Here is a 19,304-nt window from a genome sequence, read left to right as displayed (position 1 = left end):
AGTTTCCCCAGGGACAGCTGATAAATGCTGGGTGACATAACCTTAAGTGAGACCGGATTGTTGATCAGAGAGCTAGCAGCAGCAGCAGGAATCCCTACGACTCTTGTCTTCGCCAATCCACTTTTTATTAATAAGGTCAGCATGTAACGGTATCTCATTGTGGTTTTAATTTGCATTTCCCTAACAACTATGTGATTAAGCAAATTTTCAAGTGTTTCTTGGTCATTTGTGTGTTTTTTATAGAAGGTCTATTCAGAAGTTTGCTGAATTTTCTAATTGGGCCATTCCTCTCTTCTTGTTTTATAGGGTTACTTATATATTCTGGATACTAATCCTTTGTTGATTATTTGCACTGCAGGTACCTTCCCCTGCAGTATTGTGTGAATTCAACTATGGTGACTTGGATGAAGAGAATTTTAATGGAATCAAATTTATGCAATTTTTTTGGTCATGGTTAACACTATATCTCAATTTAAAAAAAAAAATCCTTTGCCTGGGGCCAAAAATATTATCTCGTGTTCTATGTATCTTGAGGTTTTGCCTTGCATATTTAAGAGCTCAATGGTTCATATAAACAGAAAATAACAAGTATGAGTTTACATGAGTCTAATTAAAAGTAGTGCAGTACAAGGCCTGCACACAAATAAAATTTAAGACATATAAGAATTGATAGATCCAGGCTAGAGATATGGCTCAGTGGTTAAGAGCATTGCCTGCTCTTCCAAAGGTCCTGAGTTCAATTCCCAGCAACCACATGGTGGCTCACAACCATCTGTAATGAGGTCTGGTGCCCTCTTCTGGCCTGCAGGCATACACGCAGACAGAATACTGTATACATAATAAATAGATATTTTTTAAAAAATTGATAGATCCATAAGATTTTTACATGGCTTTCCTATTGACAGAGCATTAGACAATATGAGTAATTTGACCCAACAAACATATATACAAAACACTATAGTCTAGAACATCTAAGAGCATCGTTTTTAAAGATATAACCTTACCGATTATATAGTTTCATTATAGAAGAATATGGTAACAAACTTCAAAAGACTTGATCAAAAAGACCAGTATTTCATTTTAATGCAGCTAAGCCGTAAGTAAATCTTCACATGTGGGGGTTGAGGCATAGGATCACAAGTCTGAGGCTAGCCTGTAAATCCATGGAGACTCATTCAAAAAACAAACAAAAAATTAAAATAACCCACTTTAAAAAATGTTCTACTGAAATCTTAAACTAATTTGAACAGAGCAATAAATAAGAAATGACATCTCAAAAATACTGTGGCACTCAGTTTAAGAGGAATGTCATAGCCTGGTCCTATAGGCTTAGAATTTTGTGTCTGAGTGTGTTCTGGGCTGACTCTGGGTCCCTTTCACTGAGTTCTATCCTCAAGAATGTAAAGTAGACATGGTGACATAGGCCTGTGATCACAACCCTCTGAAGGTGGAGGCTGGAGAACCAGAAATTCAAGGCCATATTCAGTTGAAGTTCAAGACCAGCTTAGGTTGTAAGAGACTGTCTGAAAACAACAAAAAATATGATACAGGGGAGCGGCAAGACGGTTCTGCTGATAGGAAGCCCTTGCCACCAAGGGTGACCATCTGAGTTCAAACCCTGGAACCCACACAGTGGAAGAACTGACTCCTGAAAGATATCCTGAGACACACACACACGTGCAGGCATGCACACACACACAGACAGACTCACACACAGACACACAGAGAGATAGACAGATACACACAGAAATACATACACAGATAGATAGACAGACACACACAGACACACAGACAGACTCACACACAAACACAGGCACACAGAGATAGACAGACAGACACAGACAGACACACAGACAGACTCACAAACACACAGAGGTAGACAGACAGACACACACAGACAGACAGACACACACAAACGCAGAGATAGACACACACACAGATACATACACACACCACATACACACAGACAGACTCACACACAAACACACAGACACACAGAGATAGACATACACAGATACATACACACAGACACACACAGACACATAGACACACAAAAACAGACATACAGAAACACTGACACAGACACAAAGACATACAGACAGACACACTGACACAGGCAGACAGACAGACAGACACACGCTTCAGTGTTTAAAACCCACCAGGTCCAGGGGACTTCGTCCTCCGTAGCTAGTCTCTCAATTACGGTAGTTCACCTCTCTTTGCCCGCTTCCTGCAACCTTTCCCGCCTTTTTCTTTTGGGAACCAATCATCACGCTTGGTTTCGGACCAATCAGCGGTCTCGGCTCTAGTTCCCCCCACCCCCAGCCCAGGAGGCAGGCGGCGCCATGTTCCAGGGGCAGCGTGGTTGGTTCTGCCGCAGCGTCAGTCAGGACTTGAGACAGTTCTGGGGTAGGAAGATGGCGGGGCAGGGCGTGGGAGCCCGTGTGTCCCCGGAAGCCCTCCTCCCCCATCCGGGTTGGGGGCGCTTGCCCTGCTCGGCGCTCACACGTGCTCTTGCCTCCACAGTGGACGAAGGCGGGGCAATCAGCGACGCCCAGACCGCCGACTTCCTGTTCAGCTGTGATGCCTCGCATCCGGACACGCTGAGGTACCCAGGGCCACCCGCTAGAGCCTTTCCTGTCATCGTGTGCCTAGAGCCGCGCAGGGGAGTAGCAGTCCAGTTACCAACACTGGGGAACAGCAAGTTTGCAGCCCTCAGTGCGAGGGATACCCTTCTCCATTCCTTCCTTCCGCCCTGGCCTTCTACCTGTCCCTCCAGTCTCTAAGGGAACCCTGGTTTTGAGTGTCCTGCTGTCTCCTGGAAATTGTAGGTCCCTACTCCATGCTTGTCAGCCAGATGTTGCCTCAACACCGGAGTCCATCCTGAATTCTTCAAGCAGAAAATCTACCCATCTTTTTTAGTTTTTGTTTTTGGGGGGGGTGGGGATATGGGGAGGTGTCTATTTTCTCTGTAGCCCAGGCTAGTCTTGAAACTCATGCTCTTCCTGTTTTGGCATTCTAAGTGCAGGGATTTCAGGCATCTTAACCAACTTCTGTTACCAGGAATGAATTGGCGCCTAACACCATGGAACAGGCTCCAGTAACCGTTACCAGACTTCCTCCTCATTGCCACTTTTACAGGCACTGGAATTACCCCTTGCCAGGACTGTCACGGGAGCTTCCTAAGAGAGTGCTCTGCCATCTCCTTTCATAACTGCTGTCGCGTGTTTACAGGAGACCTGCCCCTGGCCTGTCCTCGTCCCACTGCCTGTGGATTTAGATTAACTAAAACCTCTTTAATTTTCCATGCCTTTTGTAGTCCAGTCAACCTTAAGTGTCATTATTGCTCCTTCATATATGTCAGTTTTTCTAATGTCTTTCTTTCTTTGCTCCCTCTTTTCACAGGCCTAGAAAAGATGTCTTCTGCACGGGAAGGCTTCTCGAACTGCATGGCCACTCTACCTCAGAATTAACTGGTTTCTTATAATAGCAGTGACTATGAGTAAAACTCTTTGGGCTGCTGGCTCTCAGTCCACTGTTGATGGCTAACTACTGTTTTAGGTGGTCTTTTGTAAATTCTAAAGCTGAGATTTACTTACATTTAGGTCCCCAAACTAAGAAATAAACCTGAAATTTATTCATTCTTGCCAGGAAACAAAGACCATCATAAATGTATTCTTTAATGTTAGCAGGATCCTAGCAGTCATTTGGTTTTCTTTTGAAAGGGGAATGCATTCCTGTCTATGTCATAACCTGGAAGATCTCCTTTCTTCTAGACTATATCACAGCACCGAGTACATAGAAGATAATGTTACAGTTTTTCATGCCTACTATCTCTCTGCGGTAGCTAATACTGAAAGGAAAAACTCAGTGGCCTTGGGCCATTTTGTTCTTCCTCCTGCGTGTCTGCAAAAAGGTTAGCAAAGATCATAAACCCATCTGTTTGCCAAACCCAGCCAATCCCTATTAAGATAACCAAATTTAATTTTACCAATTTCTGTTCTCATTGGAATTCAGTGGTGAATAGGGTAGAGTCAGGTATTACCCCCAAAGTCAAGTGCTCACCAGCTAGGATCCAATACTTAATTTGCTTTTTTGGTGTTTGTTTTGAAGCAGGATCTTACTGTGTAGTCCTGGTTGGCCTCGAACTCACTAGATAAACCAGGCTGGCCTCAGACTCACACAGATCCACCTGTCCCTACCCTCCAAGTGCTGGGACTAAAGATGTGCACCATCATGCCCAGCAGTTTTGTGATCTAGCATCCATTGACTTCTTCCAAATGATTCTGTGGATAAAATGAGGTAATAGGTTAAAGTGCATGACATGTGATGAGTATTTAATAAATGTGTTGTTTGCTACTGTTGAATCTCTTCATTCTAATTTTTTCTTGAATATTTTTTATAATAGTAAATTCATTTTATTATTACTATGTACTTTCACATTATCTCAAAAACCGTATGATGTGAGAAGGAAAAGTAAGTGAGCTGCCTTTGAGACTGGTGCTTTCAGTTTTCCCTGCTTGGAGCATGTTCTTAGCATGTCTGCCAAAGCTTAACCCAGGTTGTCTACCTAACCTCATACATCTCATTTTTGTAGGTCTTTCATTAATTACCCACTTCTTGTTTAAATTTCTTTATTTTTTGTATGTGGGTGTTTTGCCAACATATCTGTGGGTGCACCACAGTTGTGCCTGATACCTGTGCTGGCCAGAAGAGGGCATCAGATCCCCAGGAATTGGAGTTAAACAGTTTTGAACCTCCATGTGGGTCCTAGGAACCAGGGTTTTCTGGAAGGACATACAGTGTTGCTAACCTCTGAGCCATCTCTCCATCCCCTAGTCAGTCAGTTCTGGTGAAGATTTTGCTTATCTCATAGTTCTGTGTCCATTTCTAGAAAGACAGACTGAAGCTGTTTACAGATTCCAATGAGGAAAATATTAAAAACAAAGCAGAACAAACCAAAAACTCAGTTATTTTCCTAGAAGAATCCTTAGAAACTGCAAAGATTGGTTTCTTGTAACTAGTGTTCAGTACAACCTAGTTATAACACTTAAGTCTAAGTGGTTATGCAAATAAACTAATGATTTATGGCAAAATAGATTTGTTAAAATAACTTTATCTCTATCTCTCTTGCCCTTCCTCCCTTCCTATCTCTCTTTTTTGTTCTTGAGAGTGGCTCTGTTATGTCACTCTGACTGAACTGGTACTAATTTTGTAACCCAGGCTAGTTTCAAATTCATGGCCATCCTCCTGCCTCAGCCTCCTGAGTGCCAAGTTATAGATATGTACTGTCATGTCCAGCAACTTTTCAAAAATTCTGAGACAAGTTTTTGCTATGTAGCCCTGCCTGGCCTCATCTTTAAAAACCACGTGTGCCAAAAACCTGCCTTCAAGGAGTTTGTATTATAGAATGAGTATCCAATTTATTAACCTTATTTTAAATTATAACTTCTATTTTATCTTTGAGTTTAGCCTTTTCTACTAACATGTATTTAAATCTTTAAAAAATGTTTGAAATAAAAACATACTTTTTTTTTTAAAAAAAAAGGTATACTACTGTCTTAGTCACTTTTCCATACTGTGATAAAACACCATGGCCAAGGCAGCTTATCAAAGGGGCTTACAGTTCCAAAGGGCAAGGAGTCCATGACCATCATAGTGGGGTGCATGACAGCAGGCAGCAGCTGAGCTCACATCTGGATCCACAAACAGGAATTAGAGACCACCGGGAATTGCACAGTCCCTTGAAACCTCAGATCCATCGCCAGAAACATGCTTTTCCAATGAAGATCCTTCCTAAACAGTTTCACCAGTAACATACTTTCTCCCATGAGGATTCAAACAGTTCCACCATCTGGGGACCAAACATTCAAGCATAAGTCTGTGGGGGCCATTCTCATTCAAACTTGGATATTGTACATACCTAGTTATTGCAGTAGATATATGTGTAAGATGCCACTGTGAACTATGAGTTTAAAAGGTTTAGTAGTCATATTAAAAATATATAGGCAAAATTAATCTTAAAATATTTTTTATTTAACCTAATGTTGAAAAGGTTATCATTTCAATAACATGAAATTTTAAAAATATTTTGTATTCTTTCTGATACCAAATATTAAACATCCAGTGCTGATTTTACACTTATACCATACCTCAATATGACTCAACATACATTTACCATTGCTACCATATTGGTCAGCAAAAGTCTAGTGTAATTAGACCCTTTGTGTCTTCTAGTGGGTTGTTGTAGAGAATTTTGAGATTATTAAGATGGTAAAAGTCACCAGATATACTTAATTTTATAGAATTCCTATTTTACTAGACATTGTTTATCTACTTTTTATTTTTTATTTTTTTGTTCTTATTTATTTAAGATTTCTGCCTCCTCCCCGCCATCGCCCCCCATTTCCCTCCCCCTCCCCCGGTTTATCTACTTTTTAGAAAAATAAATTTATTCTTGAGAACCTCAACTCTATACACTTAACAACTTTAGGCATTTTATTGTGACAGTTGTCTTATTTATTAATATTTGGCATAACAGAGACACATATCTAATGAAGTAATATATGCTAGTAGAAAAAGTAAGGGCAGGGAAATGACTTAGTGAGTAAGAGAATTTGCCCAGCATATGAACCTGAATTTGAATTCCTAATATCCACACGTATAGACATGGCCATGAGTGCCTTTAACACCAGCAGCTGGGGGATGGGGACAGAGATCCCAGAAGCTGCTGGCCAGCCAGTCTAGGAACCCGTGAGCTTCTAGTTCAGTGAAAAACCCTGTCTGAAGGCAGTAAGGCAGAGGAAAATACTTAATGCTGTCCTCTGGCCTCTGCATGTTATATACAGGTATACAGAATCATATTCATGTGTGTGCAACCACATACATACTTACACAACAAACACACATGTATACCACATCCCAAGAAAGAAGTTTACCATAATGATTTTCATAATATACTGGAATCAGCTGGAAAGTGGATTGCAAGTTATTTTCTTCTTGAGACAAGGTTTCTCTGTGTAGCTTTTGGAGCCTGTCCTGGAACTCTCTCTCTAGACCAGGCTGGCCTCGAACTCACAGAGATCTGCCTGCCTCTGCCTCCAGAGTGCTGGGATTAAAGGCATGTGCCACCACCACTGCCCGGCTATTCCTAGGCTTGGCTTTGCTTGCTTGCTTGCTTCCTTCCTTTCTTTCTTTTCTTTCTTTCTTCTTCCTTTTTTTAATAATAATTATGCTTTTATTATCAGGTTTTTTTTTTTTTTGGTTTTTTTTTTTGGTTTTTTTGAGACAGGATTTCTCTGTAGCTTTGGAGCCTGTCCTGGCATTAGCTCTATGTAGACCAGGCTGGCCTCGAACTCAGAGAGATCTGCCTGCCTCTGCCTCCCAAGTGCTGGGATTAAAGGCGTGTACCACCACCACCTGACTCCTAGGCTTTTCAGCAGGAATCTGGTTATTTTGATTCAAGTAGAATAAAAAAAAAAGGGGTTATTTTTATTCAAGTAGAATAAACATAATCTACAAGTTTCAAATGTTATGCAAAATCCAGAAATTACTTTAAAGAATATTGGGCTTGTTTTTCTCACTACAGAAATACGAAGAAAAATTGGTAGTTTTATTTGGGAACAAGATGAAAATTTTCCAGTACAAAAGGTAAGAGGGAATTAAAATACTTGGTTGGGATGTACAGTTTCAAAAATTTGAAAGCAGTATAATTTGTGACATATGCATCAATGATCCAGATTAAGAAATATTAAGAGTATTTTATTGAATACTATCTGGTTTGACCTAGTTTTTACATAATACAACAGTAAAATTGAAGTATTTTGTATAAATTAAACAATTCTTATAAGAAACTCAGGTGCAAGCTTAGCATCCAAGAAACCCTGGATTCAGTCCTCAGCCAGCAGAAAAACCAGACATAGTGGCATATGCTTGTAATGCTAACACTTGGGAGAAGGGGCAGGAGGATCAGAAGTTTAAGAAAACCTGTCAATGGAAAAAAAAATGAAAATCTGTCAAAAAGTAAACCTGTCAAAAAATAAACCTGTTAAAAAAATAAAATAGAAAGAAAAAGAAGAGAAGGTTGAGGGTTGGGTTAGAACACTGTAGTAGACTGTCTCCTTAGCATACGAGGCCTTTGCTTCAGTTTCTAGTGCTGGAAAATAAACAAGAAACTTTGATTTCTTTAGTCAGGAGTATAGAGTAACAATAGGTACATGGTATTTGCTGGTGGAGATTCGGGTGAATTCTCACGCAGTATCGCTTGTTTGTTTTGAGGACTGTTCCTTAATAAATATATGCAATATTGCTGTTTAGTTTTTGCCGTTCTACTCAAATTTGTCTGTTTTTTACTTCAAAACTTTTATGCAGTAGCCAAATATAGATAATTTCAGCATGAAAAGAAGACAATAATAGATAATCACACATTATATAAAAAGGCATCAGCTAGTTCATAGTGATAATCCAAAAGCAGAAAGAAAAAAGGACAGGAAGATAAGAAAGAAGAAAAGGTGATATAAGTAAAACTTTTCATTATAGGAATAGCAACTAATAAAGAAAAAAGGATGATAAAGTAGAAAATTCTTCCTTGAGCCAGCAAGATGGCTCCGTTAGGCAAAGACCATAAGCCTGATGGTCTGGGCAGGTTCCATAGTAGAAGGAGAGAATCAGCTCCAGCAAGTTGTCCTCAGAGCACCGTGTGCATGCTGTTATCTTATTGGGTGCCTTGTCCCCAACACACACACACACACACACACAATAAAAAATATGCATTCTGTACCGCCAATATAATAATTGATTTAGACAAGAGCCATTAATTGATGCTAAAACTATGATCCCAAATTATCACCCACAGATTGTACTAATTACAAAGACAAGCAATATCTGCAAATGGACATACTAGAAGATACCACTTTAGTCAAATGATCAAACTGGTATCACTAATACTGGAATAACCTCCCATTTGGCTTAGTCTGTTGTGATATAGTAAGTACACAGTATTATCTATGTTGAGTTCTTATTCAAAAGCTTCCCAAGATCCAATTATGAGTTAATCACATGACTCCAGGAAATAACTATGCCTCAAGTCAGTCAACTGGCCTGACCTCTATAGTGACTGTCACAATAAAAGCAAGAAAACATTCTAAATTGAGACAACAACCAAATGTGATGATCAGATCCTATATATAGATATTTTTAATATAGAAGAAACATTTCTTTAATATAAAAAGCATGGTGGCACTGGTCTTTAATCCTAGCACTTGGAGGCAGAGGCAATCAGAGATCTGTGAGTTTCAGCCCAGCCAGGACTTTATTAGTGAGACCCTGTCTAAAAAAGGCATTTTGAGAGCAACTGGAAAAACTGATTCATGGAATATTAAATAATAATGATTTGTTAAATTTTCTTAAGTATGCCAGGGGTATAAAGATAAAAATACATTTTTTGAGAAAATTCTTGCTAGATCTTAAGGAATAGGAATGTTATGTTTCAGCCAGGCAGTAGTGGCGCACGCTTTTATTCCAGCACTTGAGAGGCAGGCGGGTCTCTGTGAGTTCAAGGCCAGCCTGGTCTACAAGAGCTAGTGCCAGGACAGATTCCAAAGCAACACAGAGAAACCCCCTATTCCCCCAAAAAGAAATGTTGTTTTCAAAGGATCTCAAAAAACTGTAAAAGAACACATTCAAGGTAGCAAAAGTATCTTTTTAAGTGCATGGTATATAGTATTTCTGTACTATTTTTAAGGATAATATTTTTTAGACTGAGAAAAATAGAAAAATCTATGTTTCCACAGCCAAGTAATTAACTTATAGGTTTCATATTCCTTTCATTAATTAAAATTTTTATTTCCTTTTTTGTGTGGCACATGCCATAATATACATGTGGAAGTCAGAAGACAACTTGGGGAAGCTGGTCCTGTCCCTTTACCCTGTGGGCTCAGGAAATCAAACTCAGGTTACCAGGATTTTCAGCAAGCACTCCTGATTGCTGAGCCATCTCACCGGCCCCACTAATTTGTTTTTATTTCTCAGAGTGTTATCATTTGGAAATCATAGTCTCTTCAGGATCTTTGGTTTGGAGATGATAAATTCTGAAAATATCTAATCTCTGATTTGTCAATGTTTCTACACAAGTGATCATGATTTTTAAAAATTATTTGTCAAATTATTCAGTATACCAGTACTATGGGACTTAAAAGGAACTTAAAGATCATTTAGTTTTATAAATAAAAATGCTGACATAAACAGAAGATTTAAAAAAATCTGTTTTAGTACATGTAATCACATATTAGCATCATGAAACCAAGTTTTCTTAGCCTCATTCTAATCTAATGTCATTTCTGTTAAAAAGTTATATAAGGCTGGAGGGCTGGCTCAGGTGAAGAGCGCTTCCTGCTCTTCCAGAGGACCAGAATTCAGTTCACCAGTGAACCCCAGCACCTGCACCAGGTGCCTCACTCCTGCCTGTAACTCTAGCTCCATGGCTATAGTAAGCTCTGCTGGCCTCTGTGGGCACTTGCCTGCATGTGGCATACATTTACACAGACACACAGACAGACAGATAAATAAAAATATTAATATAACATACTTTTATTGATTATTGGCTAGACATTATTTGATAAAGGATCTTGTCAATTCCTTCAAAGTACTTATCAGTGTTGAATATCAGCTAATTATAATACTATAATCACATAATCTATATGTAGAAAGTTATCAAATGAAAATAACAAGGATAAATCTGAAAAGTAATTTGGAACATTATTATTACTTAGGGAAGATTTATGATCTAAATATGGAATTTTTAACAATATTCTGTTAAATACATTAGGTATAAACATCTGAGTCATTTCTACAAACGTTTTGAAAAAGCTTAATATACTTTTAGTTTTGTTATAACTTCAGAAGTGAACATATCTCCATCACGATCACTTTAAAGAGGGAACAATTTGTTTAGCTTTTTCTTTTTTGATTTATAAGAAGGAGAATCCTGAAGTCAAGAATTTTAAGAAAGTCTTAAGTCTGTAATGTTTGATTTTCTCCCTTCCTTCCTTCCTTCCTTCCTTCCTTCCTTCCTTCCTTCCTTCCTTCCTTCCTTCCTTCCTTCCTTCCTTCCTTCCTTCCTTCCTGTATTCTTCCTCTTCCCTCAAACCAAGTTCAGTTACCTGCTATAACTATAGCTAGCATTTAAAATCCTGGTTATCCTTCTTTATGCTCTTCTAAAAGCATGATTATGTGAATATATATACAAAATTTTTAAGCTTCCCTGCCAGGTTACAATGACTGAACTAAAAGAATAAATTTAAATAGCCTTTGATTATATTTTAATTTAATTTTAAAGTTAATAATTAGATAATTAGTGTGCTAAATTTTTAAAATGTGATTTATTTTGCTGTTTACAGCATGGCAGAATAACATCAAATAAAAGGGAAAGCAGTGAGCCAACAACAGAACACAAAAAAGAAAGGTATTGAGTTAATATGCTTCATTGCTACTCAAATTGAATGTAGAAATCTTTAAGCTTGATTGTATATTTATTTTAGTTTCACAATTCCTCTGAGATTGATATTATCATCATCGTCGCCATTCTCATTTTAGAGAAAGAGATCTAAGATTAAAAAGATTAATTTGGGCCGGGCGGTGGTGGCACACGCCTTTAATCCCAGCACTTGGGAGGCAGAGGCAGGCGGATCTCTGTGAGTTCGAGACCAGCCTGGTCTACAAGAGCTAGTTCCAGGACAGGCTCCAAAACCACAAAGAAACCCTGTCTCGAAAAACAACAACAACAACAACAACAAAAAAAAAACAACAAAAAAACCCAAACAAACAAAAAAAGATTAATTTGTCCAAAGTCATATGAACTTTTATTAAAAAGAGTAAAAGTGAGGCTTGAGAGATAGTTCAGTGGTTAAGAGCACTTGTTGCTCTTACAGAGTATCTGGGCTTAATTCCAGCACCCACATGGTGGCTCATGACCATCAGTTACTCTGGTTCCAGGGGATCCAACACTCTCTTCTGACCTCTGAGAGCACCAGGCCCGCATATGGTGCATATACAGGCAAGACACTCATGGACATAAAACAAAAACAAATAAATACATAACAAAATAAGGTGATGAACTATTGATGAAGTCACCTAACATCAACTTCTGGCCTCCCACATACATGGTCATATTATGTGTGCACTCACACCAGCACTTGCACACATATGCCTACATACATTACAAAATGCCAGGCATGGTACTTTTTAGGTATACTCTTGGGGTTAAGGTGAGTGCCAGGCAAATCTGGGCTACGGGTGCATAGGGAGACTGTCACATTTTTAAAAAAGACCAATTATGTGAATATACCCTAGGTTTCTTCCTTTTTTCTTTATGTATTTTTCAAGACGGGTTTCACTGTTTTTGTGTAACCTTGGCTGCTCTGGTCACTCTGTAGACCAGGCTGGCCTTGTACTCAGAGATCCGCCTGTCTCTGCTTTCCAAGTGCTGAAATTAAAGATGTGCACCACTACTGCCCAATTTGCCTTTTATTTTTCTATTTTCCTTTTTTATTGGGAATTTTATAATGCATATAATGAATTTTGATCAAATACATCCCTACCCCCTCTCCTTAACTCCCCTATTTCCCTCAATTTCATGTATTGTAATTGTGGCTGTTCTGGAACTTGCTCTTTAGACCAGGTTGTCTTCAAACTCACAGAGATCTGCCTCTCTCCTGAGTGCTGAGATTAGAGGTGTACACCATGATACCTGGTGCTTCTCTCTTGCTTTAAAAACCCACTGGATCTACTTAGTGCTGCCTCTATGTGCATGGGTACTGGACCATCTAATGGAGCATGGGCAGCCTTTCTGGGGCTGCATCCCAGAAGAAAACTGATTCTCCCTCTTGTATCCAACAACTTCTCAGCTAGGGTTGGGGCTTCATGAGCTCCTTCCTCTTCTTGTGCTGGAAGTTTGGCTGACTTGATCGTGTATAATCCTATGCATGTTGTCATAGCCACTGTGAGTTCATGTGTTCAGCAACCCTATCATGTTGTGCTGAAGAATTCTACTACATCTGTAGAGCCTTTTTTTTTTTTTGTGGAACCACCAGATGGCAGAATATGAACATAAATAAAATATACCCTGAAATACATGTATGAAGCATTAGTTACTAAGTGATAGCAATCAATACTAAATGGCATGCTATTTAACATTTGATAAATATTTGTGAGACAAGCAGTTCACATTACTTCATTTGATTCTCACAACTTAGATATGCAATCAGTCCCATTCATTTTACAATTGAGGAAACAGATCTGTACAGCTAAGTATTTTTTTTTTCTGTTTTATTCAGAAAGAACAGCTGAATTTGAAACCATGTGGAGTCTAAACTTTTAACCATTGTGCTTTCTTTCTCCAAATATTCCTCAAATTTTAAAGTCATGTACATTTTAACTTTTTGTTGTTGTTTTATTTTAAAATACATGTAATAGGCTGGGGATGCAACTCAGTTGTTGAAGTAGTTACCTAGTGTGCATGGATGTGCCCGCTCTGGGTGTGATCCCTAGCGCTGCATAAGCCAGATGTACTGACGCGTGCCTGTAATCACAGCACCCTGGAGGTGAGGACAGGATTAGAGGTTCAAGGTTATCCTCAGCTACATAGCAAGTTTGAGGCTAACCTGGGCTTTATGAGACCCTATTTCAAAAATGCCAAAATTAAAAAAAAGTAGAAATCCATTTAATTTGTGAAAATAAGACATATAGAAAATAATAAAGGAAATTTAAATCAGAAATAATTCTACCACTCAGTAGTATATGTCTCTTTTCTCTTACAGTAAGACACAATTTATAAAGAACTGAGGTCATCTTGAGGTCCCTTGACTTTGCATGTAATATTTTATTAACACTTTCCCCTAAGGTTGACAATCTTATTTGATGTTATAATTTAGTGTTAGGATTAAACTGTTAGAAACCAAAGTCATAAACTCAGGAAAGGAGTAGACTGGAAATTGCCCTGCATCAATGAGCTTTATTAGGAGGGAGAGCCTCACAATTATGATGAGGCATGATTGGCTTGAGATAGGAAAGCATTACGAGAGACAGTATATCACACCAGAGGCAGCATGGTGGAGACCTGAGGTGGGAGAACAGTGAAGGAGGCCAGAGCATTTATCAGAGATTACTTAACGGAATCTTAAACCTTGGAGGAGCTTCACGTAAGTAAGAGGTGGATGTTGCTGACAACATGGGACAGGAGGGAATGAGCAAAAGACTGAGAGAGAAAAAGTCAGAAATCTTTTACTGAAGGGGTAGGTAGCCTGTTCAGAGATCAGAGCCAATTTCTTTAGAAGTAGGCTTTAGAGTTGTTTGCTGCATGGCTCCATCTTACTTGATACAACAAAGGGGACCAGGCAAATCATGCTGGGCTGTCTTAGTTAGGGTTTTCATTGCTGTGAAGAGACAACATGATCATGGCAACTCTTAGAAGGAAAACATCTAATTGAGGGAGCTTGCTTATAGTTTCAGAGGTTCAGTCTATTATTATGGTGGGGAGCATGGTGGTGTGCAGGCAGACATGGTGTTGGCTGCATCTTGACTTTCAGGCAACAGGAAGTCAACTGGACGGTTTCCTGCACATAGGAAATCTCAAAGCCTGTCCCCACAGTGGCACAATTCCTCCAACAAGGCCATACCCACTCCAACAAAGCAACACCTTCTAATAGTGTCGCTCCCTATGAGCTTATGGGTGCCAATTACATTGAAACTACCACATGGCCAGTGACACACGCCTCTAATCCCAGCACTTGGGAGGCAGAGATAGGCAGATCTCTGTGAGTTCAATGTCAGCCTGGTCTACAGAGTGAGTTCCAGGACAGCCAGGATTGTGCAGATAGGCTTGTGCAATAATACAGAGTTTATCAATTCTTTGCCTCAGAGGACAGACTATAGAGGAGGCATCAGGTCTTAAATAGGCAGGCCCATGATCTAAGGGCCTTAAAAATTTAAGTTACTTAAAAATCTCATTGTATTTCATGGTTTCCCTGACCTCGTTTCTTTTTGTTATGCTGAAGTGTGGATAATTTAAATACTGAATAAGAAAAGACTATGACTATTTATAGAGTCTACTGTGCTTTTCTTTTGGCATACATAAGATTTCATATGTGTATACAAATATGATTGATTATGGTGTATATAATAAATTACTTTACATTTTTTGACAGTGCTAGGGATTGAACCCAGTCTCATGCATGCTAGGAAACAGCCCTACCACTGAGATATAACCCCAGCCCTGTGTTATATAATTATAAATTATTACTGTGCTTTGGGGGATATTGAGATGACCAAGGCCTCTATTCAAAAATTGTTTGATTTGTGAAGTAACTAAGAAAACCAAAAGTAGGTATATGGTCTTTCTTAGTATCACAAAAGAAAGCTTACAATTAACATTTTCACCAAGTAAAAGTGAAACCCGATTAAAGAAGTGTTAAATTACTATATACATGGTCTGCAATGAATCTTCATTTGTAATATAAATTAAAAATTCAAACACAAATGTGACTTTCTGTATGTTCCATTTTTTATAGTGCGGAGAGTCATTTTATAAGCACTCCAGTTGTAGAAAAGCAGCTGTACTTCCCTCTTCGGAGTTACCCGGTGAACAACATGGTAACAGGTAAACGGAGGTGAAAATTAGAGCAACCCAGCTAGGGAGGAAACTAGGGAGAACAAAGCTGTTACCAAGCAGAGTCTTTGCTTTTATCATGGTGATAGGAGGGTGCCGTTCATCTTCTAAAGCATTAACTTGCAGAATGGACCAAACATGGCCTTCATATTTTCTGTTCCTGACTGAAGGGATGCTTGCTCTTGCTTGCGTGAGACAGTTGCAGTTTATTTCTGACATTCAGGGATTAGCTCTTTTGTTTTTGTTTTTGTAGTGCTGGAGGTTGAACTCAGGGCCTTTTACATGTCTAGGATCAGGCTTTACTGTGGAGCCAGAGGCAGCTGAGCTCTTTCTGTGGACTAATTGCCACATAACATAAAACCTCCCATTTCCTCTGAGACCTAGAAGAAGAAGCGACCTCCATTTTGCCTTGGAAGATTGAGCTCTGCTCAAAGCCCCCACCATTCTACTGTCTGTCTGTATGTTTATGGTGTTAACAGTTCTTCTAATGAAAGGTTTCACATTGGAGCCTGTCGTGGAACTTGCTCTGTAGACCAGGCTAGCCTTGAACTCCAGAGATCTGCCTGCCTTTACTCCCAAGTGCCGGGATTAAAGGCGTGCGCGACTTAATTTTGTATTTCTTTCCCAATGTATTTAGAAATCTTGCATAGTGCATGTGTAAGGAGGTCCCTGCAAGTATACGGGCAGGGGAGCAAACTGCACAGAGTTAAAATGAAAATCCTGTGCAGATTGACTTCATCAGCGTGAATCAGACTTAGGGGAGTGTAATACCAGGCACTTTATTTTAGGCATATTTAAACACAATAGAATTTGAAAAAGAGTCTCCAGGCAACAATAATTCCCATAATTCCAATTTCAGGTGCACAATAAAGATTAATGTATGATTACATAGCAACTCTTTTACAAAGTACCTGTGACCTTGAGGGTGGGTTCTATAGCTAATGTGGTCTCTGACTGATAGCATAGAGGTCAGCAGTACAAGAAATACCTGTGACATCTCCCCTAAGGATGGGTAATAGTTTAGGGAGGAAAGAGTCTGGGAAGTTAGGGTGAGGTCTGTCTCTTCAGATAGCAAAGGGGTCACCAGGTTGTTAGCAACTTCCATTTTAGCTTTCTGGGTGGAATGCAGGGTGTTCAGTTTTATCTCCTCCATTGAGGAGACACCCTTGTGTGATTAACCGTCCTGCTTCTCTTAGCACTTCTCTGTGAGTACAAGGCCTTGGTGCCCTCTACATATGTGTGCAGTAAGCATTTAGAAACCTCACATAGTGTCTGTGCAATAAGCATTTTCTCCACTGGTTACACAAGTGCTTATCCATCAGGCAGAGGTCATGGATACACATGGGATGTCTCAGTAATGTTCAAAAAGAGCTAAGGAAATAGATATCCAATGACTGAAATAGATTAGTGATACTAATTTTCTATGGCTGGATTCATAATTTTATTACTAAAACCATCAAGCTATATGTATAAACTCTATTGTTTTTTATGGTACTTTTAAATTCAGTCATACTTGGGATATTCTAGAATTTTTAGAATGTTTGCTTTTAGTATTAGTATAAACCGCAAACATTTATATTATATGTAAAATATAATCATTCAAATGATAAATAATTGTTATCAAGTTACTGCTTAAGATCTTTGAATATTAAGATCTTAATATCTCTGTAGTTAGGCAGGGTTTCTTTTTTGGCATTCATATATATTTCATATTATTAATTATATCAACATTACAGCCATATCTTGTATTGATTGACAGCAGGACTGACTTTGCTATTAATTTTTCACTAGAGAACTTTATCCCAGTCTTACAGTGCTTGGAAATGTCTGCTCTGTAGAGCAGATGCGCTGTCTGTGCTGTTGGTACCTGGAGAGACAGTTTTCAGTGGTTACAATCTAGGCCAGTTATTCCCTGTCATTCCAGTTTCCGTACTTTAGTGTTCCAGCCCCAGTATGGACATTGCACTCTCAGTAATCGAAGTTGCTTATCAAGTATCTGTGCTTTTCAGAAGTGGAAGGAATAATTAAGTGTGTTGGTTGACACCAATAGTGTGAGAATTTAGGAGTTGAAGCAGAGGATTGCTGAAAGCTCAAGACCAGCCTCGTCTACAAGTGCTTTCCTGTCTAACCTAGGTTAAAGTGTGAGCCCCGTCTCAAACAAACAAACAAACAAACAAACAAAACTAGGACAGTGAGAAGGGGAGATGGGCAGAAGAGAGAAGACAAATACGAGCAAAGTACAATAATGTGTTTTAGTGAAAAGGTCATAATAAAACTCATTATTTTGTAAACTAAGGCGTAAAAAGAAACCAGTGTTAAGGGCTGGGGCTATAGCTTAGCTGTAGAGTGCTTGCCTGGCATGTACAGACTCAGGGTTTGGTCTCCAGTCTTACATAACAAGTGTGGTGGATGGGTCTGCAGTCTCAGCCCTGGGTTGGGGGAGCAGAAAGAGCAGATGCCTAAGGTCATCCTTTGAGAATCTTCTCACCAGTATTATTTTTCTTTTTAGTTCTTTAAAAATATTCTATAAAAATTTTAACTAATAAATCAAAGACACTGAAAATAAAATAGCATGGTAGAATTTCAAATGTATCTATTTCTTCTTATTTTTATAGGTTATATATCAATTGATGCCTTGGAGAAATTTCTTGGAGAATTACATGACTTCATTCCAGGAAGCTCGGGATATTTGGCATATCATGTTCAAAATGAAATTAATATGTCTGCTATAAAAAACAAATTAAGGAGGAAACTAAGTTAAATTTTACTTACATTTATTTTTTATAAGTATTATTTTTTATAATACTGCGGCTTATAAGGAAATGAAAATTTGAGAGGGTGTCCTGCCGGAGTGACTAAGTGAGGCCCAGCTCAAACTGGGATGTGACTTTACTGATTTTCTGGACTTGTATTTATACTGTTTTCTTATATGATTATGCTGGAACCTCTGTGTTAATATTCTATACCCTTTTTGAGACAAGTTCTCGTTGTGTTACCCAGGCTGGCCTCTAACTTCTGGGCCTCAGTAATGCTCCTGCCTCAGCATTATAAATAAGCTGAAACTGTAGGTGTGTGCCACTGGACTTGGCTTTTCTGCCTTTTAAATGAACCTAGAGATGTGGCAATCTCAAGAAGGCAGTTTTGCTCACCTGTAATCCCAGGTGCTTGGATGGCTGGAGCAGGAGGAGAGAAAGCTCAAGCCAGCCTGGGCAACTTAGGAAGACCCTGTCTCAAAATAAAATGTTAGGAAAGGCCAGCTACAAAGCTTGGTGGTACAACACTTCCCATGCTTGTACAAGGTCCCGGGTTCAATTCCAGTACCACATGAAACAGAAACACTTCTTACACAGAGTTTGGTGGCGTATTACTTTATGAAGACATAAATGGGGTTATTTTTGAAGATATCTTGTTAAACCTGTTTGTCCTTCTGGAACATATAGAAGCTATAGAATTATCTATAGAAAATGTATCCTTTTTCTTTTTGTGCGTATTATTTGGATGTGTGTGAGCCTTAGTTCTACCCTTTCTTTTTCTTTTTTTTTTTTTATTTTTCGAGACAGGGTTTCTCTGAAGTTTTTGGTGCCTGTCCTGGAACTAGCTCTTGTAGACCAGGCTGGCCTCGAACTCATAGAGATCCACCTGC

At 39.0% G+C, this 19,304-nt stretch overlaps 1 protein-coding gene across 1 annotated transcript; it reads left to right on the top strand.

The window, feature by feature from the left end:
* The first annotated feature begins 2,345 nt into the window (after positions 1-2,345).
* Positions 2,346-18,422, top strand: Terb2 (telomere repeat binding bouquet formation protein 2). Its single transcript, XM_057781988.1, has 7 exons — positions 2,346-2,409; positions 2,527-2,608; positions 3,777-3,916; positions 7,589-7,650; positions 11,397-11,461; positions 15,564-15,652; positions 18,277-18,422. The coding sequence occupies exons 1-7, from the start codon at positions 2,346-2,348 to the stop codon at positions 18,420-18,422; spliced, it is 648 nt and encodes a 215-aa protein (XP_057637971.1).
* Positions 18,423-19,304: the final 882 nt, after the last annotated feature.

Source organism: Chionomys nivalis, chromosome 9 (assembly GCF_950005125.1).
Source record: "Chionomys nivalis chromosome 9, mChiNiv1.1, whole genome shotgun sequence".
NCBI lineage: Eukaryota > Metazoa > Chordata > Mammalia > Rodentia > Cricetidae > Chionomys > Chionomys nivalis.
The sequence above is the reverse complement of the archived record's forward strand: the minus strand, read 5'-3'. Positions and strand labels throughout refer to the sequence as shown.

Excerpts from the sequence above, each read along its gene's own strand:
- Terb2 (XM_057781988.1), top strand. The coding sequence starts at position 2,346 with ATGTTCCAGGGGCAGCGTGGTTGGTTCTGCCGCAGCGTCAGTCAGGAC. Across the intron at positions 2,410-2,526 it reads GGACTTGAGACAGTTCTGGG|TGGACGAAGGCGGGGCAATC; the intron begins GTAGGAAGATGG and ends TTGCCTCCACAG. Across the intron at positions 15,653-18,276 it reads GGTGAACAACATGGTAACAG|GTTATATATCAATTGATGCC; the intron begins GTAAACGGAGGT and ends TTATTTTTATAG.